The 27,087-nt window shown below is 40.2% G+C and overlaps 1 protein-coding gene across 2 annotated transcripts in view; it reads right to left on the bottom strand.

Annotated features, from left to right (window-relative positions):
• Positions 1-26,534, bottom strand: part of LOC106923867 (voltage-gated potassium channel KCNC1-like) — a 106,542-nt gene extending 80,008 nt beyond the window's left edge. For both annotated transcript variants that reach the window (XM_088008003.1, XM_088008004.1), the window contains exon 1: positions 25,947-26,534. In XM_088008003.1, coding sequence (XP_087864129.1) covers positions 25,947-26,489 — 543 coding nt within the window. In that variant the 5' untranslated portion in view covers positions 26,490-26,534. The remainder of the gene's footprint in view (positions 1-25,946) is intronic.
• Positions 26,535-27,087: the final 553 nt, after the last annotated feature.

Raw genomic sequence — 27,087 nt, 5'->3', positions numbered from 1 at the left:
TGGTAAATTATGACACTTTTAATACAAAGTTGACATTATTCAAACTGTCTTTGTTATGACAACTTGACATTAACCAAGAAATCATTATTGTTTAAACTTTACCTTTAATAACATAAAGTTACCTAATTTTTAAAGTGCAATCAGTAATACTTTTATAACAAATTTATGTCAGTAATGATTTCTTGGTTAATGTCAAGCGGTCATAACAAAGACATTTTGAATAATGTCAACTTTGTATTAAAAGTGTCATAATTTACTGAATGACGCTTTATGACAACAGTCATAAATATTCATGAAGGCTTATTCATGTTCATGACAGGTGTTTATGACAGTGTCATGTTAGTCTTATTCAACCCCCTTCAAATAAAGTGTTACCGAATATTACTTTACTGTATTTAAGTCCACCGGCGAGATTCCAGCTAATATTAGCTACAGTGCTTGGTGTAATACGGGTTCAGCCCCGCTATGAAGGCTAACTGAAATTCTGTAAATCTAAAAAATTAATTATTCTCTAACATTGACTTAGATTATCTGACACAAGAGCCTATATTAGAAATGAAACAATATAACACATATTATAAAACTTATATTATGTGTTATAACATTCACCAGCAAAGTTTACACAGGTGGTTGTTAGGATCTGTGTTTTCTGTGTAGTTATTTTTTAGGTTTTTCTGTGTTAGTCCAGTTTCCCCTGTGAATCTGTCTTCCCTGTTGATTGCTCCCAGCTGTATCCAGTTCCCTGATTACCTTCCCTGTGTATTTAACCCCACCTGTTGTCTTTGTCTGGGTCGGATCCTCGTCGTGTGTTATGTCGTCAGTCTGTTCCCTGTGCAGTCTCTGTTGGACTTATCATTAAAATTAATTATTTTCATCATCATCCTGGGCCTGCCTGCGTCTCATCTCACCTCATCAAAACCTGAATCATGACAGTGGTAAAGACTATTATTTATATGTAATTCTTTCACTAGTAAGATACATCCCAAGTCTTCCGTTTTTGTTTTGAAAGTTTCCTAAAGACACGATGTGAGGAAGAAGAGGGAGATATCTATAAAGAGAGACAGATTCACTGCAGCACGGATGAATCTCACATCGGATTTTGGACTCAATCTCAGCTGCTGAATCTCTCTTAAGCTAGAACTCGTCAGCTGAAAAACACACACACACACACACACACCTACACACACACATATATTATTCACTATTAATCATTATTTATTTGTGCCATTATTAATCTTTATTTATTAGTGTTTGTATAGTTATATATATATGCATTGATATTACTAAATAATTTATTAAATAAATTATAAACAGCTCTGTGCTTTGTAATATGCTCATCATACATCAATATCAGAATATTCCATTCCTATTCTATTGTTATAGCCACTAAGGATATTTAAATATGATGAACTATGTATTAAAAACATACTTAAAAAATGCAATTGTTTATAAATGTTGCTTTGATAGATGTTTGAATATGATTTCCAGTAACAAAAAGTGTGTTATGATCGATTAAATGCGCTGATACGTCATTGTGCCTGCTAAACACATAACGCTGAGTGGACTGAGTGGAGAGGTGTACCGCTCCAAGATGGCCGCCCTAAATCTCGTCAGCGACAATAGGCGAGAGCGGTCCATGAGGCGTCTATCCTTATATTATGTCTATGTATCTACCTACCGACCGTCTATAATCAGGTCGTCTGCAGGTCATTTAAGCACCACATTGTCCACAAAGTGGCTTTAGACATTCATCCGGGATGCTTCGACTAGGGCAGAGGTTCCCAAACTGTGAGGCGCGCCCCCAAGGGGGGGGCCGCCGTATCATTGCAGGGGGGGGGGGCGCGGGAAGCCATCTGGATGAAAAAAACAAACAAAACATGAACACTATATGCGCTGGGTTTTTACCTTAGAATGGCCAACTCTGTTATTCCTATGTCAATTTGATACAGTAGAGGCTTCCACACTTCCCATATTTGTGTCCTCTGTCACTTTTATCAGCAGTTAAAACTGTTTAATCCATTGTTAACATGTTGTAACCTGTTTTTCCGAGCCGCCTTCAAAAGCTACATGAGCGCTACGACGCTCGCGCTGGGTTTACACCTGTGAAGGAGACCTGCTGCTGCTGGGCGCAGCTACGTAGGTTTGTGTTAGAATCACGGCAGCAAACCAGCAAAACGCAAAGAACTTTCACAGTTTTTCCCTCCAAACTAACCGACTGAGTTGAGTAAAGCTGTTGGATGCAGGTAATGTTAGCTAAAAGATGACTAGCTAATATCAATACAGAACCTTAAGCTTAACAAGTACCATGTAGGCTACCGATGTTGGTGTCTATTTTCAGCTACGTACATTCATTTTGCCCCCAAAAAAGTCGATGCCCCCCCCTCCCCCGTCACACGCGTCGTTTCAACCAGACAGCCATTTGTAATCCATAGGGGGGGCGCAGAAAATGTTTGGAAAACACTGGGGGGGAGGGGCGCAGAAGAAAAAGTTTGGGAACCACTGGACTAGGGTTACCAAGGGACCAACCCCTATACATTTAAAGCCGGGGGGCAGGGGGAAGATAGACAGAGACTGCAGCGGCAGCGCGTCGGTTGGTCTGTGTTTCCCAGAAAGCAGTTGGGCACAATATCGCAACACCAACACCGTAAGTGAAACAATGACTGGGGCAGCCTACTATATAAGGTACTCAGCGACCACTTTATTATTATACATCCACATTTGTAGAGTACGGAACACATAGCGACCCGTATAGGTTCAATACGGGACAGGTGGTAACCTTAACTGTAGCGTCTATTCTATGTGACTTATATTTAAAAAAAGCCCTAAAATGGGCCATTCATTGAAGGTATGCGGTACACCTTATTGTATTTTGCTTCACATCAATTCTTATAACCGCTGCCACAAACGTTGGTGTTGGTGTTATCTTAAGTGAGCCAGAAGAAAAGCCTTATGTTAGCTCAAGGGGGCCAGCAAAAAACACTTAAAAAGTTGTGAGTGCCATGATAAAAGCTCCTGAGCTCTGTTTTTGATCTGCCCGAATTAGGACAATTGATAAAAAGTACATTTAAAAACACTAACAAAAGGTAGATCAGCAGTAAAATAAGGTGGATTCATCTTTTCATGATCCTGAAGTTTTTTGATATCACTCCACTATGGAGTGGTCCATCCATCCATCTTCTTCTGCTTATCTGGAGTGGGATCATGGGAATAGCAGTAAGGAGGCCCAAACTTTCCTCTCCCCAGTCACTTGTTCCAGCTCCTCCGTTGAAATCCCAAAGTGTTCACAGGCCAGCTGAGAAACATAGTCCCTCCAGCGTCCTGGGCCTTCCCCTGGGCCTTCTCTAGGGGCCCAGGAGAACACCTCACCAAGGAGGCATCCTAACCAGATGACCAAGCCACCTTAACTGGTTCCTCTCGATGTGAAGGAGCAGTGGCTCTTCTCTGAGTCCAGATGATTGAGCTTCTCACCCCATCTCTAAGGGAGAGCCCAGACACCCTACGGAGAAAACTCATTTTGGCCACTTGTATCCATGACCTCCTTCTTTCTGTCATGACCCAAAGCTCATGACCATAGATGAGGGTAGGAACGTAGACTGACCGGAAAATCAAGAGCTTCGCCTTTTGACTCAGCTCTTTCTTCACCACAACCGACTGATACAGCACCAGCTTCATTGCAGGCCCTGCTCCAATTTGTCTGTCAATCTCCCACTCAATTTTTCCCTCATTCGTGAACAAGATCCCAAGATACTTAAACTCCTCCACTTGGGGCAAGACATCCTCCCGGACCAGGAGAAGGCACTCTACCCTTTTCCGGATCAAGACCATGGCCTTGGATTTGGAGGCACTGATCCTTATCCCGGCTGCTTCACACTCGGCTGTGAACTGCTCTAGAGAAAGTTGTAGATCCCAACCTGATGAATCCAGTAGGACCACATCATCTGCAAAAAGCAGAGAAGCGATCGTAAGGCCACCAAAATGGATCCCCTCAACACCATGGCTGCATCTAGAAATTCTGTACATAAAAGCAATGAAAAGAATCGGTAGCAAAAGGCAGCCTTTTGTCACCAGAAACGAGCCCGACTTACTGCATTGCAGACCAGACTCTGACACCGGTCATGCAGGGTCCTAACAGCCTGTATCAAAGGGCCTAGTACCCCATATGCTTGGAGAAACACCCCCCTCCCCACTTCTCCATGTCCGCAAAACACATGTAGACCAGTTGGACGAACACCCACGCACCCTCCAGAATCCATCTGAGGGTGTAGAGCTGGTCCTGTGTTCCATGGCTTGGAATGATCAATTCTGCAGAAATAGTTGCCCATACAGTAAAGATTGTCCTAATTATTTCAAGTTTAGTTTTCAAATACTGCTAGCCTTTTAATATCAGAGTGGGAGAAAGTTCTTCTACAAATGCTGAGTTAATTTCCATTCTCCAGTGCTTCTGGTACTAATTAGACAAGAGATTAATTGGTTGAGATAGGGAAGGGTTAATAACCTTGTTGTCTAAAACAGCATTAATAAATTATGCAACAATAAGAATATCTGCAGGGATATTCAGGAAACTAATATAATTTGCATAGGTTAAATCTTTCCCTGCACTACGATCCTTCTACCGAAACTGAAAAAAACAAAACAAAAAAACAGAAAAAGAATTAAACTTTCACTAGATGTTTACTATTATGTAATCCCATGACACCAAGTTAGCTCTGGTGCTATGTAATCAAATGTCCTCCAGCACCAGTGTGCTCCCCACCGCCCCCCCACACACTCACCCCCCTTCCTCTCTGGCAACAAAGAGAGCACTGTCGCAGCATTATCATGTAAAAATGGGGGAAGGGAACCCAGGTGGATATATTGCTTATATTGCATCAAAACAAGGAGGCATGTGGTGTAGGGATGGGGGAAAAGCAGTACTAAAAAATTTCAAAGAGGAAAAGTAAGCAAGCTTATAAGTATATGTCTACTATTGTGAGAAAAAAGATGGAGGGTGGAAATGGGATGGGGGGCTAAATGTGGTCTTCTATTATGCAGACTTTACTGTTCATCATGAGGTTTCGTCCTGATGACTATAAAAAATATGCATCATCTAAATTTATTTATCTTTCCAATATTTTTGCTAAAATAAACATTGGTTTTTACCTTCAGCGGATATTCAACTGAAAACTCAGATGTATAATTTGATCCAAAATGCTTCTGAATATCCCTCCTTGCCCAAATTAGAATGAAAAAGATAAAAGGCATGTAGTACAAGTGTAAAGAAAGGAGAGTCGAAAGTGACCCCTATCCTGTTCTTTTTTAGTCTTGTACTGCTTCATACTCATGAATTTCTCACTCCAACTAAAACACCTCCCATTCTGTCACTCCCTCCCTCTCTCTGTTCCTCTCCTCCTCATTCTCTGCAGCACTCTAGAGCGCAGTCAGCTACTATGAAGACTGCAGTATTACGCTATAGCACAAGCAAAATGGGGGGCTAGGGGTTGGGGTTGGTCCAGGGAGGAGAAAGACATGCAGTGGATACTTGCTTGAAGGGACTTGATAAAGATATTGGGCTATGCAGCTCTCACTTTTCAAACTGTGAAAATCATAAGGACTCACTGCTGATTCCAGGGAGGAAGGGGAAGAAAAGATTAAAAGAAAGCACAAAAATACAAAGTCATACTTTGAAACCATTTTAAAAAGATGTCATATAAATTACATGGCTAAACTACATCAGACAACTGATTGCTTCTGTTTCTTCCTTCTAAAACTAAGTGATAAATCCTTTAATCTTAAACCACCATAAACTACAATTGTAAACGAGACTTGTCTCCATGTTATATATGTAACAAATTAATGTTTTCATGTTGACAGCACAAGGTGGTGTTGGACATATAGCTGGGTACAAATGTCAGAATAAAACTCATGCAGACTCTGACAAAGTTACTTTGTCCAATCACCGACAAATGCAGAGCAGCATGGGAGACATTTATTCATCAATAGCACTGGAGCACAGAGCAATTCCTCAAGTAAAATAAAGTACCTGTTATGTGTAATAATGTGAGTGTACAAAGTATGAGTGACCAGTGAATTTCCCCACTGTGAGATCAGTAAAATATCTATTAGTATTGTGCGACGCAGTTAGGAGTGTAGTAGTAAATGTAATCACACCTAAAATATCCAGTGCTCCCCTGTCAGTTTTTTATGCACATGTACCAAATAAGTAGAGCATAATTTTATACCTAAACACATATAGAAAGTTCTTATGAATGAACTAAGTGGACCATTCTGTACTATTCTGAAGACTCACAGGTACTGCAAAAAACATAAGCTGATTTCAAAACATAGCTGTTCAACTATTTCAAATATGGTAAATGGTAAAATGACTCGTTCTTTTATAGCACTGTATACAAATCAGGATCAAAACAGCTTAATTTTGTCATTTTTTATTATGAATGAAAACAATCCAAAACACTTATTTTCAGGTGTGTTTATCATATTCCACCCACCCGTCAGTCTGTCCTTCTGTCCATCTAGTCATACATACATACATACATACATATATACATTTTATTTAGCTATGTAGTGTGCTCCCCTTTATTCCCCTTTATTTTCACATAAAATGTATGATTTCATATTTTCACAAAACAATTATTTTAAAGATCTTTAAAGATCTGATGTTATCAAGATGGAGTGGTTGATAATGAGAGCTGAAAGATTAAAAAAGTAGGGGGTTGACTCTTCTGATTCACTGCAAAGCACTGGCTCTTAGAGCCAATGCTTTTCAACATGGCCTATCATTAACAATAATTACAAATTTTCTGCAAAGTTTCAGCAAGTCCCATTTAAAACATTTAAAAAACAATTTAATGCCACCTTGAATGAAATTTAAGACAGAGGAAATATAAATATAGGTGATGGTTGGAGGAACATGCTATATTACAATCAAACATAGCAAAAACTGACAATTCTGAGGTCTGTATGTAGCTTTTGGCAGTGGCTTTGTGCTTCCCTGCATATGGCTATACAGCCTTAAGTCTCATTGTGCTGAGCTTAAATGTGTTTTTGCACAGAATGTACCTAGCCTTGTATGCGTTGGCAAAACAAGAGAGCCTGTGGTGGAGACGAATGCCATCCAGCCAACTGGTGATAAATTTCACCTTACCCATGAAAGACACACAAAGCTAACTAGCTAGCTGGCAAAAGTATATTAAGAGTCTTAAGTGTCTTCAGTCATAGAACGTAATGGAGATGTCAGCAAGCAATTCAAATGTGTGCCTGACAGAAAAGTAAGAAAGAAAACCCTACATAATGGAGAATATACAAGAATACATATAGCTGCCATAACAAAATTTAAGAAATAATGTATATATAGCTTACTTAAATTTTTCTCATGGAATCAAAACATTTAAGGCTTTAGACTTTTTAAGCAGGCATGGACACCGTGAATTAAAAGAAAACATTCCCAGGCAGAACTAATATAATGTCCATTTAAAATAAGAAACAATATCACATAACCAATAAAGCTGGTTGTGTGGCTCAAAAAGAACTACAAATAATTCAACTTATAGTCACTCTTTAGTGGGTGCAGTGAGACTGATGTGAACGCAGATATGTTTGTGTACAAAAGGATAATGTGTGGCTTATGCGTTTACATCTCACACAGAGATTGGTTCTGTGTCTGTGCTTGCTGCTTAATAAAGTTCAAGTTCAAATTCAAATTCAAATATACTTTGATTCCAAAAGGAAAATAGAACTGCATATAGTTTTAATGGGTTTCTCGCTTGACCTGGAAAGTCCCCCCTTTCCAATACACCTCCCGGAACATCTCCCACCCACACACCCCTCACGCATGCGTTCCTCTACCTGGGTTTTGCTGGCACACTGTGTGTATCGACCAAGTTGGCAATTTTTCAAGAAAGTTTTCAGCCCGAAGAGCATTCAGATGCAGGACAGTCCTGAAAATAAATGTGCTGTTGCACCTAATGTGCTAATTGTGAACATCTGGCCCACATGACCAGATGTTCACAATTAGCTAACCTGTGTCTTGCACCACTTTCGGTGTACAACAGGCTGGTGTTGCAATTGAAGAGGATTTAATGCAAAACAAAGTGTGAAAGTGAAACAACACAAAACACAGAAAAATATATACAAATCATATGGTACAAAAACCAGTATGAATATCATACTGTGGCCAAAAAAACAGAACTTTATACAGATATGATTAATTATAAGGTACATTTATTCTACATTTACTGTAGATGAAATTAGACAAGGTAAGTCAAGGTTTAGACAAGTTGCTGGCCAAAATAAATGTGGATATTGATGGGATCTGTGTTTTCAGTGTGTTTATTTCTAGGTTTTCTGTGTTCTATTTCCTGTGAGTCTCTGTGGTGTCCTGTCTCATCCCCCTTGATTGTGTGTCTTGTTCCTTGATTACCCTCCCTGTGTATTTAAACCCTCCTGTGTCCTTTGTTCCTCGTCAGGTCCTTGTCGTAAGTCAGATTGTCGTTTGTCGAGTGTCATATGTCTAGCCCAGGGGTGGGCAATCCTGGTCCTCGAGGGCCGGTGTCCTGCAACTCTTAGATGTGTCCCTGGTCCAACACACTTGACTGTGTGGGTAGAGTAGTCGTCTTGCGATAGGAAGGTTGTAGGTTTGATTCCAGCTTCCTCCTGCCACATGTCGATGTGCCCTTGGGCAAGGCACTTAACCCCAAATTGCCTACCGATCTGCGTATCGGTGTATAAACGTGTGAGTGTTTGTGAGTGCGAATGGCTGAATGTGACTATAGTGTAAAGCGCTTTGAGTAGTCAAAAATGACTGGAAAAGCGACGCCCGCCAGACCCACCTCCAGGTGTCTGCCTCCTGCGTCGGTGTCGTCCGCCGGACTCACCTCCGGGATCGCACCGCTGACCACTGGAGTGATCACGGCAGGTTCCGCCCTGACTGTGTGGTGTTTTATTTATTTATTTATTTTTTTGCCTTTATGGATTGAGTTCATTTTCTGTTCTGGGACTTTTGCCCTCCTTCCGTTGCTCCTGTCCCGCCCTGGTTGGGTTGTTTTTTTGTTTGTTTTGGGCATATGGTAGCCGCCTTTGAAGGGGGTTACTGTTGGGATCTGTGTTTTCAGTGTGTTTATTTCTAGGTTTTCTGTGTTCTGTTCTCTGTGAATCTCTGTGGTGTCCTGTCTCGTCCCCCTTGATTATTTCCCAGATGTGTCTTGTTCCTTGATTATCCTCCCTTTATATTTAAGTCCACCTGTGTCCTTTGTTCCTCATCGGGTCCTTGTTGTAAGTCATATTGTCGTTTGTCGTATGTCTAGCCAGTCTCATCATTTCGTCAGCTCTAGTGTCAGTCTCCTGATCTGTTGATACCAGTATAGAACGAATGTTCCCGTTCTAGCTGTGCTGCCAGAACCTGGACTGTATGAGCTTTCTTCATTAAAACCATCATTTTCACCTCTCTACCTTGGTGTCTGCATGCATCTACTTCACCGTCACACCACAAATCATGAAAGATATGGCTTCATCATATGGCCAAAAAGAATTGCTAACACTATCATGGGAAGTTGTTTCTCATCTGTTGAAAATGTCAGGTCATGTGAAGGCATTTTACACAAAAAAATATAAACATATGAAGAAAACACTGCAAACAAATGAACAGAAAATAACCCTAATAATAAGTCATTATCATATGATACATTCAACCATAACTGCACTAAGGCCGAATAAACAGTTTATATAGATATGATGGCTTAAATGGTTCATTTCACATTGATAACGTCAGACAAAGCTTAACTATACTGGCTAAAAAGCATGTCAAAAGTTGTTGAACCTATGACAATATTCACATTTTTAATGTCTCTCAATGTCATACAAGTCGTATTGGCAGTCAAAGGGGTAGAAAAGAGTGGATGACTTTTGATTGTGAGAAAAGTGTAATGCCTTCTTTCCCCTGACAGACACAGATGGCTCAAAGATGAATCCTTTTGGATCCTGTTGGATTTCTTCCTCTTTATACTTTGAAGATCCTAACCAGCTGCTGAATTTACTTTGTTGTCATTTCATTCCTCCATGGGAGATGACCTGTCAATCATTGATGCTATAAGGAACTTTATTATTTGCAAAAGCAAACTACTTTTGCAAATAAAGTACTTTAAATAAGTACTTTTAATTACTTAAAGAATTGGACCACTAAATTTGTTTTAGTGTTCTGGATCTGGTCTCTCCACCAGACATGAGAGATTTAGCCATGGCCATTTTCAGGACTTGGAGTTCTTCCTACTTGTTTGCCAGTGATCCCACACTGTCCATTATGACTGTTGGAAGACATGGCTTGAGCATCCTCTTCCATTTCTGAATCTGTAAGTAACTCAAAACAACCCCAAGGAGAATTGTTCCCGATTTGCCATAGGGAGTTTAATTTCTGGTGTTAGTATATGAGGAATGCACAGAATATTTTGATGTAAACAAATCTCAGTTAGTTAAAACTCATTAGCACACACCAAAATCCTCATTAAATAAATCTGGTTTCTCAATAGTCAATTCTTAACATCACAAGAAGAACCAGTGCTGGAGGCAGTACTGATGCCAGTGATGTTGATAGTGACTTAAGTCCTCAGACTCTCCAACAGATAGTGTCAGCAATCCAAATGTAGATGTCAGGCTAACTGGCTCAGAATATAGCAGTGGCTTAAGCAACAATGGTGAAATGAGCTGATCTATTTGTACAAACTATCCAATTCTACACACTATCAACCTTTGCACTGCAGCTCAGATGGTGTTCCTCATTCAGAAGAGGTAAAAAAAACTCAAGGAAGATTAATTGAGAAATGGTATGTAACATGCATTTATATAGAGACAATTCAGAAAACAGATTAGTTTGAATTGGACCAAAGCTAATCCTTAAATACAAATGGTTTCTCTATACTCCTGCAATGAACTATCAACCTGTCCAGGGTATACTCTGCCTCTCACCTGTTGACCGCTGGAGATAGGCACCAGCACCGCTCACAGCCCCACTATGTCTGTCTGTCTGTCTGTCTGTCTGGATGGATGGATGGATGGATAGATGGGTTTCTCAATACTCAATTATCTTGATGTTCACTGAAGACAAAATTTTGAGATCCTTGCAATGTCTGAAAACGAAAGAAATATTTTGAAATATGAAAAATAAAAAGAACTATTTATTATGTGTTTTAAGCACAGGTGGAAGTAAAACAACACTATTATACGGTGGCCGACAGGTGCAAATGCGCAGCAAAAGAGAAAACATGCAAACAAAAGAAAAGACACACACACAAATTAAATGCGGCAAACAAAAAAGAAGACACCCCCGAATGAAATGCAGCAAACAAAAAAGAAGACACCCCCGAATGAAATGCAGCAAACAAAAAAGAAAACACCCCCGAATGAAATGCAGCAAACAAAAAAGAAAACACCCCCGAATGAAATGCAGCAAACAAAAAAGAAAACACCCCCGAATGAAATGCAGCAAACAAAAAAGAAAACACCCCCGAATGAAATGCAGCAAACAAAAAAGAAAACACCCCCGAATGAAATGCAGCAAACAAAAAGTGTTGAAAACGGAAGTGCTCCAGACCACTAGGGGGAGTCGAACAAAAAATAGCTGTGTCCGAATTCAGGCTCTGCATCCTTTCAAGGGCCCTGAGAAACTGATCCTTTGAAGCATAGACATAATAAAAGAGTACCCCCCCCCCACGATTGGCTGCTCCGGCGCAAATACACTTTGCTTTGCTTAACCAAAACAGCAGAAGATGCCTTCAGCACTGCGGAATATTGTTGATCGGATCGACGGACTACTGACTTGAGGGCTCGACAGACTTTTCGCAAGTAAGATGGACATATTACTGTGTTTTTTTGTGATTAGAATATTACTATACTGTATTTATGTCCACTGGCGAAATACCAGCTAATGCTAGCTATAGTGCTTGGTGTTCAGCCCCCGCTCTGACAGCTAACCGAGATTCCGTAAATCTTAAAATGTTTCAGTCATTCTCCAACATTTAGATTATCTGATACAAGAGCCTACTATAGAAATGAAACAATATTATAAAAATCATAACATTCACCAGCAAAGTTTACACAGATGACAATGGCTATTATTTAATTATTTAACTCAGTCAACGTAAGATAATTCGAGAATGTCCCGTTTTTGTTTTGAAGGTTTCCTACGACGTGAGGAAGAAGGGAGAGACAGATTCACTGCACAGCACGGATGAATCTCGTATCGGATTTTGTACCCAATCTCAGCTGCTGAATCACTCTTAAACCAGAACTCGTAGGCTGGAAAACATTATATATATATATATATATATATATATATATATATATATATATATATATATATATATATATATATATATATATATATATATATATATATATGTGTGTGTATGTGTGTGTGTGCATAATCATGCATAGCCTAATGTATATTATTCAGTATTAATGATTATTTATTTATGTTTGTATACTTATATAAGTATGTATTGATAAGACGAGAGCGGTCCATTAGGCGTCTGTCCTTTTATTATGTCTATGTGAGAAACGGCCCGATCTACAGAAGACGGGTCCTTCGAAGGCCACGAATATGGACGACCAGAAGAGAGAAGCTGTAGCCTCCGGCTAGCTGCCTAGCCTCCATCTCGGCGTTATGTTGCTTAGCAACCGTGACAACGTGAAGCACAGAGCAGCGAAGGAAAAAAAACGGACTCAGTTGTTTTTTACTCTTTATTTCTGTATTATTCTTCACCTTTTGTAATAAAGGTTGTTCCATAGTAAAAAGAAAATCTGTCTGATTCTAAAATGTTTAATGTATACAAGGGATATTATTCATTTTCAAATACTCTCCAGATCTCAGGTAGTAAGACATCACAGTTAAATAAACTATGTTTGAAGGCTTAACTTTAATCAGTCAAACCCATTTGCTCAGGAATAAATTAAATACTTTACTTAACCAAAAGATTTTACTACTACCTAACTTAATATCTACATGGAGCGCCCGGCCAGCTGACAGCTTGCAAGTGAAACTGGCTGTTAATGCAGCGGGAGAAGACATCTCCGAAAACGTCGGAGCAATATTGGAAGTAGGTGATTTATTAATGAACCGAGCAGATATTTCAGATCTATACATCTACATTCTCGCCTAAAAACATTGTAAAAAATAATTTTGTGTAATTTTAAGTGTAATACAGCAAAAATTATTTTGTCGCCATTGCTGCTTTTCTGAACACCCGCTTTAAAGGATGCAGAGCCTGAATTCGGACACAGCTATTTTTTGTTAGACTCCCCCTAGTGGTCTGGAGCACTTCCGTTTTCAACACTTTTTGTTTGCTGCGTTTCATTCGGGGGTGTTTTCTTTTTTGTTTGCGTCTCTCTTTTTGTTTGCTGCATTTCATTCGGGGGTGTTTTCTTTTTTGTTTGCTGCATTTCATTCGGGGGTGTCTTCTTTTTTGTTTGCTGCATTTCATTCGGGGTGTCTTCTTTTTTGTTTGCGTCTCTCTTTTTGTTTGCTGCATTTAATTCGGGGGTGTTTTCTTTTTTGTTTGCTGCATTTCATTCGGGGGTGTTTTCTTTTTTGTTTGCTGCATTTAATTCGGGGGTGTTTTCTTTTTTGTTTGCTGCATTTAATTCGGGGGTGTGTCTTTTCTTTTGTTTGCATGTTTTCTCTTTTGCTGTGCATTTGCACCTGTCGGCCACCGTACTATTAAACTAGTGACAATAAAGAATCCTCCTAACTCAGAAATGCTGAAACTAATTAGAAAATTAATTCTAAATCCCTGACAGCAAAGGATCTGTGACCAACGACAGTCCTTGAGACTTAGGGGTTTCTATGGTGCAGTATATCACATTCCACCTGTTGCTTACAATGGTACAAGTGTTCCTCTGCAGTTGAGCATATCGTCACTGCAATAATAGTGTGAGCAAAATTCATATTACAAAAGTCAATGTGTATTGCAATAATTTTTGACTAATATATTCCAACAACCAATTGTCATTCACTCCTTGTTGGTTCCTCCTGTTTAATCCCTGTTATCCCTGTTATGTTGCTTGTGATTTTGGTTTCTGGTTTTGTATTACTCTAGCTACCTGTGAGTTTTGTTCTACCATCACTTTTTCCAATTTATTGGTCAGCCAATTTATCGGTGCTGAGTTCCTTCATTTTGGGAGATCTGTGATTGCCTGATACTTACATGTGAAGAAGATCTTATCCACCGATCTTTTTCTACCTCAGTAAAGGTCTAAAATTCAGCCACTGTTCTCTTTAGCTCTTCCGTGAGAGAGGTTTGACTGACAGATCAGGTGCATGCCTGGTGTGCCAGGCAGGACAGTTAACAATAGTTACCATACTGTTGCCAAATCAGTGACTTTCTTGCTATAATTAGCAACATTTCAGATAAAAAGAATTGGTATCTGCCTTTGTGGTTGGTGGGGACGAAGAGGAGCGGGGGAGAGGGACAGGGGGTGTTGATGCACCCACAGTTACTGGAAGGCCTTTTCTTTTGTAGTGCTAAAAATAATGCCAAAATTTACATGTGAATGCCAGAAAGTCATATTCAATAAATTAGATATGTCTTGATCAGGCTTGTCAGATTAATAGTACCTTCCAAAAATGACCTTTTAGCAGGTATTAAACATACTACAAAATATAAATATGTTAAAACATACATAATCTAATTAATCTATATAATGTCTGTGATGGAACTGCTGACAAAGGAACTTTCCAGTCATATTCTAATTTATGGAATCAGCCTGTATTTGCTCAATGCTTGCGTACAGTTGAAAACAGTTTCACAATTCAGTAATATTTTTTGTTAAGAATCATCACATAGTTGCCCTTTATTGTCTGATTTGATCAAGTGCTAAAAGCATCAACAACATGAGATTCTGTAACAATCAAAATGTTAAACATTTTAAAAACAGAATAAGTAATTTCTGTGTAAACCAAATGAATCCTGGTCAGTACAAACTTTGTACTTTTCTATTATGTGATTCTGATTCCAGATTCGCCAACCAGCTGTCCCTCAGCTGGTTGGCGAAACCTTTTGTCTTGCTGACTTACACATAGCAGATGAGATGTGATGTGTCTTTAATATAGCAAATAATAAAGTCACAAAACCTTTTTTGGGTCTGGTTGGGGCAGTTGGTGAGTAGAGTGACCATCGATATTACTGGATTCTATAAAATGTGGCTTAAAGCTGAGATGCTGATGTTTGGATATGTAAAACATATATTCTCTCTGCATATAAATCTATAGTTTGGTTTCTGTCAGTTCTAGAAACAAGAGAGAACAAAGCAAATTTATCTTTATAATGGCCAATAATTAAATTTTACTTAATAGGAGCCACGATTTAAAATTTAACAAACATTGGCTTCTATATGCAAGAGTGTGATGGTCCGACCAGTCAAGGACAAAGGCATATATAAAAAAAAAATCTATTTTTTCCAAAAAACATCTTAACAAAAGGTTTCAACAACCAATCTAAAAAATATGACAAAAATGGGCCTAAAAGAAAACTAAGGCAAACATAACAAACCAAAAAACTGACCTCACACAATGAACACACAGGGGAATTTATACAAACAGGCTAGCCTACACAAACGAGGAGGGATAGGGAAGGAGACATAGACGAATAATGTATAAACATAAATGATTAATTTAAACTAAAACATTTTGACTTAAACACCACTATAAAAACCAAAATAACCCAACATCAAAAGGTTTTAGCAATTATGCCATTAGTGGAGAGAGGCAGATTTTTTCCACATCAAGTCTCCTGCTTCCAGCAGCCTGATGGACTGTTCCACTTCCAGGTGTTCCTTTCAGCCAACCCCCTTCTGTCAGCCAGACCTTAAACTCAAACAAAATAGTTAATGATCTTAAAAAAAACATAAGGCGTTTACTAAATGTGTGCACCCAAATTAGTAAACAACCTAATGCAATAACCACCACCAAAGAAAAAGTGAAAATCTAAATATATTATATGAAAGCATTTAAATAAATACTAACACTGAGGAAAAGGTGGAGGAACCTCCACACACTCCCCTCTTCTGGAAACTCCATGGGCCAGCGTGACAGGTAGTCGGCAGTAGAGTTTAGCTTCCCAGGGATATGATGGACATCAAACTGGAATGGTTGCATCGCCAGGTACCACGCGTTATTCTGCTGTTTGAGTCTTTCATTCTTTCAAGCCACTTCAGAGCCTTGTGATCCATTTCTAGGATGAACCGTGTCCCCAACAGATAATATTTGAGTGAATCTAAAGCCCACTTCACAGCTAGGCACTCCTTTTCTATAGTGGAGTATCGAGTTTCCCTTGGGTAGAGCTTTCTGCTTATAAAAGCAATTGAATGACAGCCCCCTGGAGGCCCTTGAAGCAGCACTGCACCCAGCCACGCCCAGATGCATCAGTTTGCAAAATAAATGGCTGGTCAAAGTCAGGGCAGTGTAATGTTGGAGGTCCACTCAAGGCACCTTGGATGTCCTTAAAAGCTCTCTCTGCTTCCTCCAACCACTGAAGCTGATTAGGTCTCTTGGGGCTGGTCATATCTGTAAGCACAGCAGCTCTGGCAGAAAAGTTAGGAATGAACTTATGGTACCAACCCGACATTCCAAGGAAGGATTTAGCTGTGTCCTGGTCTGTGGCAGAGGACACGACTGAATTGCTTGAACCTTCTGGATCTGAGGTTTGATGACTCCACCATCAAACCTCAAGATATTGAACTTCCTTCTTGGCCAGGGTGCATTTAGCTGCATTAACAGTCAGACCTGCAGCATGAAGAGACTCAAAAACAGCCTTAAGATGTTGCAAATGGTCCTCCCAGCTGTTACTGTAGATGACAATATCATCTAAATAGGCAGATGCAAAATTTGAAAGACCTCCCAGTACCTTATCCATAAGCCTCTGGAAGGTTGCAGGTGCTCCATGTAGCCCAAAAGGCATGACGGTGAACTGATGGAGGCCCCAGGGTGTCTGGAAAGCTGTTAGCTCACGAGACCTGGTGGTAAGGGGAACCTGCCAATAACCTTTAGAGAGATCAATGGTGGTAAGATATTTTGCTTTTCCAAGACAGCAAATCAAATCATCAATACGGGGAGTTGGATACGAGTCAAACTTGGAAACAAAGTTCAAATAGCGGAAGTCTATACAGAACCTCATGGTGCCATCCTTTTTTGGTACAAGGACAATAGGATTACACCAGTCACTGTGAGAAGTCTCAATGATACCCAGAGAAAGCATTAATTCAATCTCCTCTTTTAAAGGGCCAAGGAGACGCTCAGGGATTCTGTAGCTCCTTCGTTTCACAACTGCATCCTCTTTCAGACGAATATCATGTTCAATATAGTTAGTACGTCCAGGATTATCATGAAACACATTGATGTTACAAAGGGCTCTCACTTGCACCTGCTGTTCTGGGGAGAGATGACTCAGGTCAAGAGCAGAAGCTGATGGTAGAGGCAGGTATTATTCCTCCACCTCCTCATCTGATACACTTCTGATAAAAAATACATCTTGCTTCCCCTCAGGCCTTGAGACCCACTCCTTTAGCAGATTAATGTGAAGAACTCTAGTACTGCGTCTTTAAACAACCTCATAAGGAGCTTGCCACTGAGCCAAAAGCTTGCCGTCATCAGTAGGTAACAGTACCAATACCTTTTGACCTGGTTCAAAACTCCTTACATGAGCAGTTTGATCATACCAGGTTTTTTGCTTCTGTTGAGAGACACGCATATGTTCCTGAGCCAATGAGGTCATCTTTTCCAACTTCTCTCTCATCTGGAGGACATAAGAAATTGCATTAACAGGTTCTTTTGCAGGTTTCCCCCCCCACCTTTCCTTCAAAAGGGCCAGTGGACCTCGCACCTCATGCCCAAAAAGCAACTCAAAGGGGGAAAACCCGGTAGAGGCTTGGGGTACCTCCCAATATGCAAACAAGAGGTAAGGGAGCCACTGATCCCAATCAGACCCAGCTTCATTGATGAACTTACGAAGCATGTTCTTAAGAGACTGATTAAACCTCTCTGTGAGTCCATCAGTTTGTGGGTGATATAGGGTGGTTCTCAGTCCCCTAATGCCAATCAGTTTATACACATCCTTCAGTAGTTTGGACATAAAATTTGTCCCTTGATCAGTCAGTATTTCTTTGGGAAACCCCACTCATGAAAAAAACTGAACCAGGCAAAAGGCAACAGTCTTATAGCCTTAACAGATTTCAGAGGGAACACTTCTGGATACTTTGTGGCATAATCAGTGATAACCAACATAAAAGGTTACCTGATTTGCTCTTCTCCACTGGACCTACAACATCCATGCCCAAACGTTCAAATGGTGTATTTATAATAAGAAGAGGCGCTCTCGCTGCAAATCTGGTGGATGTTTTTTGACACTGAGGACATCTCTTGCAAAAACTGGCAACATCTTTGTGTAATCCAGGCCAGTAGAAACACCGTTTGGATTCGGGCTATAGTTTTATGTTTCCCCAGGTGGCCAGCCCAGGGAATTGAATGGCCCAAAGTCAATACTGTTTTCCTAACTTTTCTGGGTAACACAAGCTGCTGTAATTCTCCACATCTCCTATAGAGGATGCCATTTTGCATGTAAAATTCCTCTGCAGTATCACCTTCTTCAACTCTTTTCATAAGGTCAGCCAGACTTCTGTCCTGGTGCTGCAGCTCACTAATATCAGGAATTTCAAAGTCTAGCTGTACCTCAGGTTCAGGTAACACAGGAGAGGCTGTGGTATGTTTGAATTTTTCTTGGTTGCGTTGTGCACAAGACTTGCGATCTTTAGTACGACACCCTTCAATCTCAGCCTCATAGAATGGCAAGGCTTTTAAAGCTGGGCTCATCCTCCCCAGAGTTCTTTGCCTGGGATCGTGTCAGCACAACATTGCACATTTTAGAAGCATTTATTAGGTCAGTGAGAACTGGGAGATCATTTCCTAGGACAACAGGAAAAGATAATTCATCCATGACACCCACATTTAACAGGTAAACATGTCCTTGCACTCTCATGAAAATGTCTGCTGTCGGATATTGTTTTTCATCCCCATGAACACAGCAGATGGGTCTCAGAGGTACAAATACTATGTGGTGGAACATACCTGCGGTGTACCAGTGACTGGGTGCTTCCTGTGTCAATCAGAGCTTTGACCCTCTTCCCATCCATCTCCACAGTAGTCCCCATCAGTGGCTGGCTTTGTCTGTTCACTACATGGTTCTCTCTGGGTACAAAACACATCTGAGAGAGTTTCGTAGGATTTTGAGGACACATAGGCTTTGTGTGGCCCTCCTGCCCACATAAATAGCAGATGGGTTTTTTCACAGGTTTTGTTTGACTGGGGGAAAAACATTTTTCTTTTCCAGACTGCTTATTCACATTTCCAGTTTGACTGTCGTTACCTGGAATTGGCATAAACTCCCATTTTGCAGCTCTAAAAGCCCATGATTGGGTCTTCCTACGGGCAGCCACAAAGGCATCTGCCAGGGAAACCGCCTCTGTTGCATCTTTTGGGTTTCGTTCCTTAATCCAAACTTTGAGTTCTGGAGACAACATTCGGAAATACTGTTCAAGAATTATGATGTCATTTATTTCTTCAACAGTCTTACCTCGAGGTTGAACCCATTTGCCATACAGTTCTTTAAGTCTCACAAAAAGCTCCTTGGGGGACTCATTTGGCTCCACATGAAGAGACCGGAACCTCTGACGACAAGTCTCGTTATTAATTTCATATTTCTGTAAAATAGCAGCTTTAACATTATCATACTTCATTGATTCATCCACACCCATATGCACCAGGAGTGCATATGTACATATGCACTCCTGGCTTTACCAGTCAAGAGTGGAATCAACTGAAATGCCCAGACACTTTTTGGCCATCGACAAGCACATGCTATCCTCTCAAAAGTTATCAGGAAATGCTCAATGTCATCATCTTCGCTTAGCTTTTGCAGTTTTTGTTCTTTATAAAAATGTGTAGAAACTGAGTCACCTGGCTTAACAGCAGACAGTGCAGGTCCTGGTGGTGAACAAGCCACATCATCAGGCCTCAAGCCTGTAGAGGAAGGGACGTGGTCTTGCACAAAAGGCCTCAGGCCTTCAGAAGACTGGGCCTGAAGCTCCTCTTGAAATAAAGTGAACTGATGTTGGAGAGCCTTAAACCTGTGATCTTGACGTGCCATTTCTTTCTCCCACTCTTCCTCTGGAGCTTTCTGCTGTCCAATGTGGGCCTGAAGGATCCCCGCCAAGTCAGATATGGTTGGCTCTCTTCCCTCTTCATCCTCTTCACAAATTGCACCACACTCCTCATGCTCTGTTTGCGCTTCCTTGTCTGATGGAGCTGACTTGCGTTTACCACCTCTGACTCCTCTCATGGTTTAGGTCTCTTTCTTCTTCTTTTTGGTTCCAAAAAAAAAAAAAAAAAAAAAAAAAAAAAAAAAAAAAAATCAATAAATATACCTTTGTCCTTCACTGGTAAATCCCACTTCTGACACCAACTGTGATGGTCCGACCAGTCAAGGACAAGGCATATATAAAAAAAATCTTCTATTTATTTTTTCCAAAAAACATCTTAACAAAAGGTTTCAACAACAAATCTAAAAAATATGACAAAATGGGCCCAAAAGAAATCAACTAAGGCAAACATAACTCAAGATAACAAACCAAAAAACTGACCTCACACAATGAACACACAGGGGAATTTATACAAACAGGCTAGCCTACACAAACGAGGAGGGATAGGGAAGGAGACAAAGACAAATAATGTATAAACATAAATGATTAATTTAAACTAAAACATTTTGATTTAAACACCACTATAAAAACCAAAATAACCTAACACCAAAAGGTTTTAGCAATTATGCCATTAGTGGAGAGAGGCAGATTTTTTCCACATCAAGTCCCCTGCTTCCAGCAGCCTGATGGACTGTTCCACTTCCTGGTGTTCCTTTCAGCCAACCCCTTTCTGTCAGCCAGTCCTTAAACTCAGCAAACAAAATAGTTAATGATCTTAAAAAAACATAAGGCGTTTACTAAATGTGTGCACCCAAATTAGTAAACAACCTAATGCAATAACCACCACCCACCAAAGAAAAAGTGAAAATCTAAATATATTATATGAAAACATTACAATAAATAACACTGAGGAAAAGGTGGAGGAACCTCCACAAAGAGTACATGTTATTAAGGTGATAAAAGTTAAGCTAGCATAACTAACCTACTCTTCACCTGCTGTATATTTTTTAATTAAAGCTTTTTACTGACCTGTGAAACGTGATCCCTTTGGACCTTGTTATCTTGATAACAAGGACTATTTATGATAATCCTTGTTATATCAAAACTTTGCGTCCCCTTCTCATATCCTTAGCTTGATTCATTTCCCCGACCACCAATATTTCTGACTCAATGCAAAGCAGCAGCGCATGAAGCACTCTGCCGGACACAGCAAGTCACGTGATGTTCAATCCACTAGGTCACTGAGCGGACTTGCCATTTACGTTTTACAAAGGAATTTTAAAAAGTATTACCTGGCTGTTAATATTTTGAATACAATGTGTATGTAACTCAGCATCGGTGCCGAGTTACATAGATTCAGGCACATAAAGAAAAAAAGGTGCAGGAAATATTGGTGGGGACTGTCCCCTTCATGCCAGAGTTGTTGGAACATGTCCACACCAGTTCTTCAGGAAGTTACGCCTATGGTATTGGCCAAAGTCGGAATCGTCAGGTCAGGCTTTATACAGATTGTAATCAGCGACTGGACAGAAAACTGCAATCGGTGCTGCCCTGATTTAAGATCAGTTAATCAGCTGTTCCAAGTTGTAAAAATAATACCTTGTCAGAACTGTTGCACATCACAAGTATCCAAAAGTGAAACATAATAGAGCAAAAATCCTTCCTGTTATACAGCATCCAAAACCAGAGGGGATAATTGTTAGATACGTAACGTTCAACCCCAAAAAACTGTGAATGAAGAACAAATCAGAACAAACAACAAAGATACTTCAACATGGTGCCACCATGAGTAGCGCTATTCACGAAGCCAAAATTCTGTAAGAACTTTATTGATCTTTTGCAATATTCTAAGTAGGGCAATACAATATAGCAATAAAAACATGCGTCACTACAGACACATTGTCTGATGGAATAGTCAATATACTGTTGTGGAAAGTACCTCTATTACAAGTGATAAGGAGCTCAACAAGTAGTGTGTATGTTGTGTCTGGGTGAGGAAGATGTGTGACAGCGGTCCTCCGGTCAGAAGGGGGCATTGCATGCTGTAACATGTATGTTTTGGAGCGAACGAGAGACGGTGTGTGTGGCAGAGAGGAAGACGGCAACCGAAGCAGCAGTAGTTAGTAAAAGTCTGTGCAGCCTGTTATTGTTGAACATAGGAACTATTAAACAGTTATCTCTTCAGCACCTCTGTGCCACCGTATTTTCATGTGCTTCGGCCCCATCATGGGCAAAAGAGGGAGTTAACCCTAAAGAACACACCTACTTTGGTCCTGGAGGAAATATATCCCCTGTGTTTTCCAACTACGGTCAGAAGGCAAAAGCAGGAACGGTTAACAATATAGAATATTCACTGAACTCCGATTCAGAACTGCACAGCTTTCTGGGGGATGTAGGCAGAGGAAAGGTTTTAGCCACTCAGCATCTCCTGGCTAGCAAAAACAATGTGCTTTGGTTACCTAGCAATAACCTGTTGAGTAATTTGCACATCAGTAGTTTACGGTTTGGCCACTGTGCCTCAAAACTGCTTAAAAATACAAAATTGTCACAGCTGCTGCTGAGCAGTGACCACTCACACCTGATCATCATCACCCTGATCCCCAGCTGCTGCCATATAAGGACGGATCTTCCCCCTGCATGGCGTCAGATTGTTGTGAAACCCTCAGTGGTAACACCTTCAGGCCTGCTGTAGAAATTAGAGCTAACTGCCCAGTTACTAACTTGTCTGTCTTTTCCTTCTGCCTAGTTGCCTCTCCTGTCCCGTACCCTGACCCTCTCCACTGGATAAAGACCTCCTGGCTCTGACCCCCTGTCTGTCTGACCCTGAGATCTGGAACCCGTTTTGACCTGGATTTGGACCCGCTGGCTCTGAACCCCTGTCTGTCTGACCCTGAGATCAGGAACTGCCTGACCCCGATCTGGATTCTCTGGTTCTGACCCTGGCCTGTCTGACTAAGAACAAGTTTATTTCTTAATAAACAACTGTTTTGTATTCTCTGTTCAGTCCCTGCGTCCATCAGTGCCTGATCGTGTCAACAATGGCATGGAGGGAAAACGGTGAATATAACAGGAAGGGTCACAAAACCAGTTTGGAAGTATTTTGGATTTTTAAAACAAAAGACTAATCAATAATTAATCAATATCGACTAATATGAAATATTGCATCATGATGGGTTAGCAACAGTGATTGGGGTTTTCATTATTAGTAAGTGATAATCAACAAGATTATAATAATTAAAGGTTTTAAATATTTAACTATATACTGAATCTGTTTAATGAGTTTAACTTTCCATGAGTAACTACAATTAACTTTTTCCACTATTCAAATTTTTCAAGATGCACCTGTTAGGCCTGCATGATATTTGAACATATTGTGAATGCAAGTCTGAAGTTTCTGACATGAGAAAACAGTGCTAGGTTCTGCTAAATGGATACAATATGGACACAAAATGATCTCCTCAGTGCTGCCTTCTTAATCCATATGACGGTGATTTTGATGAAGATGTACAATGCATTTTGACTTCAGCCCCAAGGTAAAATGTAAACTCCAGTGGGTGCTGAGAGGTACTTGTTTGCTTATTTAACCAATAGGATTCTGTCAGGACCTTAATAATGTGTGATGGTCAACAGGTCTAAGATCATTAGGGGCTGAATGAGTGTCTTTGGTGCAGGATTATCTGGGGTCAGAATAGAATCCCATAGAGCTGCTCCACAAAACCCTTCATGACTGGGCTAACACCTCTGGACCTGCAGCATTGTCACAGTTCAGCTTTTTAAGCTGACTCTTTAGTTGACTTCTAGAGACAGATAGACAGAATGGGGAGATAAAGTGATCACCAGAATGTTCTGGCTTTATTAAGAAGTAGTAGAATCCATGGATGAGCAGCAAGGTGACATATTTGGGGTGTGACAAGAAAGCTGTTGGTCAAAGTCGTGTAGGAGGAGAGATAGATCCTAAGCTTTCTGCTGAACTAAACCTGTTGAGGAATGAGTTTAGCAGAAAGGTTCTACATATAAATGAAAAAGTAACATAATGCATGGATGGCAAGGATTCCCAGCATAACATTGCCCAAAATATCACACTGCCTTCTTGCCACAACAGATCCTTTGACATATGTTCCTTAAGGAAGCAATGTTTGCCCAATCGGCTATCCGTGTGATACAAAAGAAAACATCATTCACTGAACAAGCCATTGCCTTCCATTTATTGGTGGTCCATTTCTGACAGCAGCCAGATGTCACCATAAGCACCTTGACTGGTCTCTGCTTCTATGCAGCACCATATGCAACAAACTGCAGTGCACTGTCAAAATACATAGTGCACCAGAATTTTCTTCTCTAGTAAGTTGAGCTACAGTAGCTCATTTATTGGATTGGATCACACAGCTTCCACCCTGCAACCAGCATAAATGCACCATGATTCTGTCACAGTTCTTTTCCCTAGATCCGTTTTGATCAGCTCTGTGCACTGCAATCCAGAGACATCCCACATAAACTCTCGTGTTTTCTTGCCATCACCATGTTGCCTTTGTCAAACTCACTCAAATTCTTAGGCTATCCAGGTTTCTAACACGTCAGATTTAAGGACAAACTGTTCACTTGCTGCTTAATATACATCACCAATGAAGAGGTACCAACAAGAAGGGGTCATCAGTGTATCTCTGTGGATGGACTTATATATTTGGGTTGCACCAAAAATTGTCAGGAAAATAGAAAGACAAAAAGAAATCTGCTTACAGATGAACATTAATATGTGTCTCAGTACTTCCACATGCAATCCACCACTCTCCATTCATTTCCAGACTCTCCATTCATTTCCAGACTCTCCATTCATTTCCAGACTCTCCATTCATTGCTCCGTTTGCACCAACTAATAAAATAAACAGAATGCCATGAGATTTCAACAGTCAGAAGTGTTGTTTTGCAATGCAAAGACTTAGATCTTTCCTCAGGAAGAAATCTACATATTGTAAATGTTTTTGTATATACTATATCTTGAAATTTATTTAATTAATTTTTTTTATTAATTTATTAATTATTAATAAAACAAATTATATTTTGCTTTTATTAATAAATCCATAAGCAAAATTTTATTCTATTATTTAAAGTAAAGATGCCAGTATTAGTATAACATAGTTGCAAGGGGTGCTTCTTTTAATATATTATTTTATCAGAGTTTCAATTTCTGTTTTTCAGCATCAGAAGTCAAAAAGATTAAAAAACATTTTTAGCTCAGATACCAAAGAACTTATCAGAAACATACATGGACCTATTATTTAGATTACCAGTCTAATGAATCTGACGGAATATTTTAAGAAATTTACTACCTCAACTTTTACCTTCTAACGACAACGAACCACAGTAACACCAAACAAAAAATGAAACAAATAAAAATAAAAATAGTAAAAAAAAAATTGCCACTATGTTATCAAAGCATGCTACTGCACATAAATGGAAAAACATTTGTGACAAAGTAAGAATCTAAACTACTTGACGAGTACATAGTTACAACTACTAAAATCTTTAATGAAAATGTGTCAGTTTCTTTTGGGGGGTAAAGCCGCAGTATACTTGAAATCTTTCAAACTAGCGACTCCAGAAGTTGAACATATATCAGGGACTAAATTAATAGAGCGCACAGAAACAAATTTTAGAAAAATTAGCATTTAAAAATATATATTAAATAGATACTGGAGTTCTGTCCAGTCACTCACCCGGGCGTATTTGGAAGAGTAAGGGTCCTCGAACAGCGCCCACATTCTGGGCTGCCATACTTCCCACCAAGTCGCTTTGCGGCCGTCCTCCTGCATGCAAAGCCGCTTTAGGTCTCCATCCACTCCGCCGGTGAGCGCCGGGTCATCCTCAGGTACGTCTGGCTCCGGAGTCTCAAAGCTGTCCAAGGCTTCCTCTGCATCGCGGTGCTGCCTGTAGTTCATCCAGCAGCACGCCTCCACGTCAGTTTCATCAATGCCCCAAAAGGCGAGCTCCTCTTCAAATAATGGTCCACAGACATCGTTTGGACAGTGGAGCTTACCGGTGCGGTAGTAATTTAGGATGAAAGCGAAGGTAGCTGGATGGCGGTCAAAAAAGAATTCGTCCGACTTAGGGTCGTAATCGAAGTTGCTGAAGGCATCGGGCTCGGTCAGCCAAGACAAACGCGTCCCAGGCAATGTCTTCAAAGTGCTCCGGTAGGTTTCGTGTCGGATCCCGCCGCAGTTTATCACAATCTTCTCGCTGTCTGAAGCCGAGCAAGTCATGGCTGCCCTGGGGCATGCTTCGGTCCTGCGCCCAGCTGCTGTGGATGATGCTCTCCCTCATCCACCGTTGGTCCCTGCTCAGCACTCAGTCAGGACAGTGCCAGAGAAAATAACACAGGGCAGCAAAATTCACGAAAAGAGGAGGAGTTTGGTCATTGTGTTTCTGAGAGAGAGAACACACACAGTACACACACGGAGAGAGAAAGAGAGGGAGAGAGAAATAACAGATTTCATGTTATTTGATGATTAAGCCTAGTGCAGCTTTTTGTTCAGTAGCATCGTGTTTTATTTTGTTTTAGTTAATCCTTTTCAAGAATTTGCCCAGAAATACCATGTACCTGAAGGTAGACCGTACACCACCGATAAGTCTTCTGATGACTGCCTGATCACAAACTGCCATGCAGTAGATTTGTTCACCCGTTGTGAATTCGCAAAGATAACAGATGTATGAAAGGATTCATCAATTTCAATTATCATTCATTCAAATTAATTCCAAAAACTGTCTAAAAATAATGTAAACCAATACAAGATCAGATTCAGTTCAAGTGTAGTGAATTTTACATACGTTAATGTAACCACGCCAAAACATTTTTTCTTG

Source organism: Poecilia mexicana, unplaced genomic scaffold, assembly GCF_051168715.1.
Source record: "Poecilia mexicana isolate PSO_F unplaced genomic scaffold, ASM5116871v1 scaffold_8, whole genome shotgun sequence".
Classification (NCBI taxonomy): domain Eukaryota; kingdom Metazoa; phylum Chordata; class Actinopteri; order Cyprinodontiformes; family Poeciliidae; genus Poecilia; species Poecilia mexicana.
The sequence above is the reverse complement of the archived record's forward strand: the minus strand, read 5'-3'. Positions and strand labels throughout refer to the sequence as shown.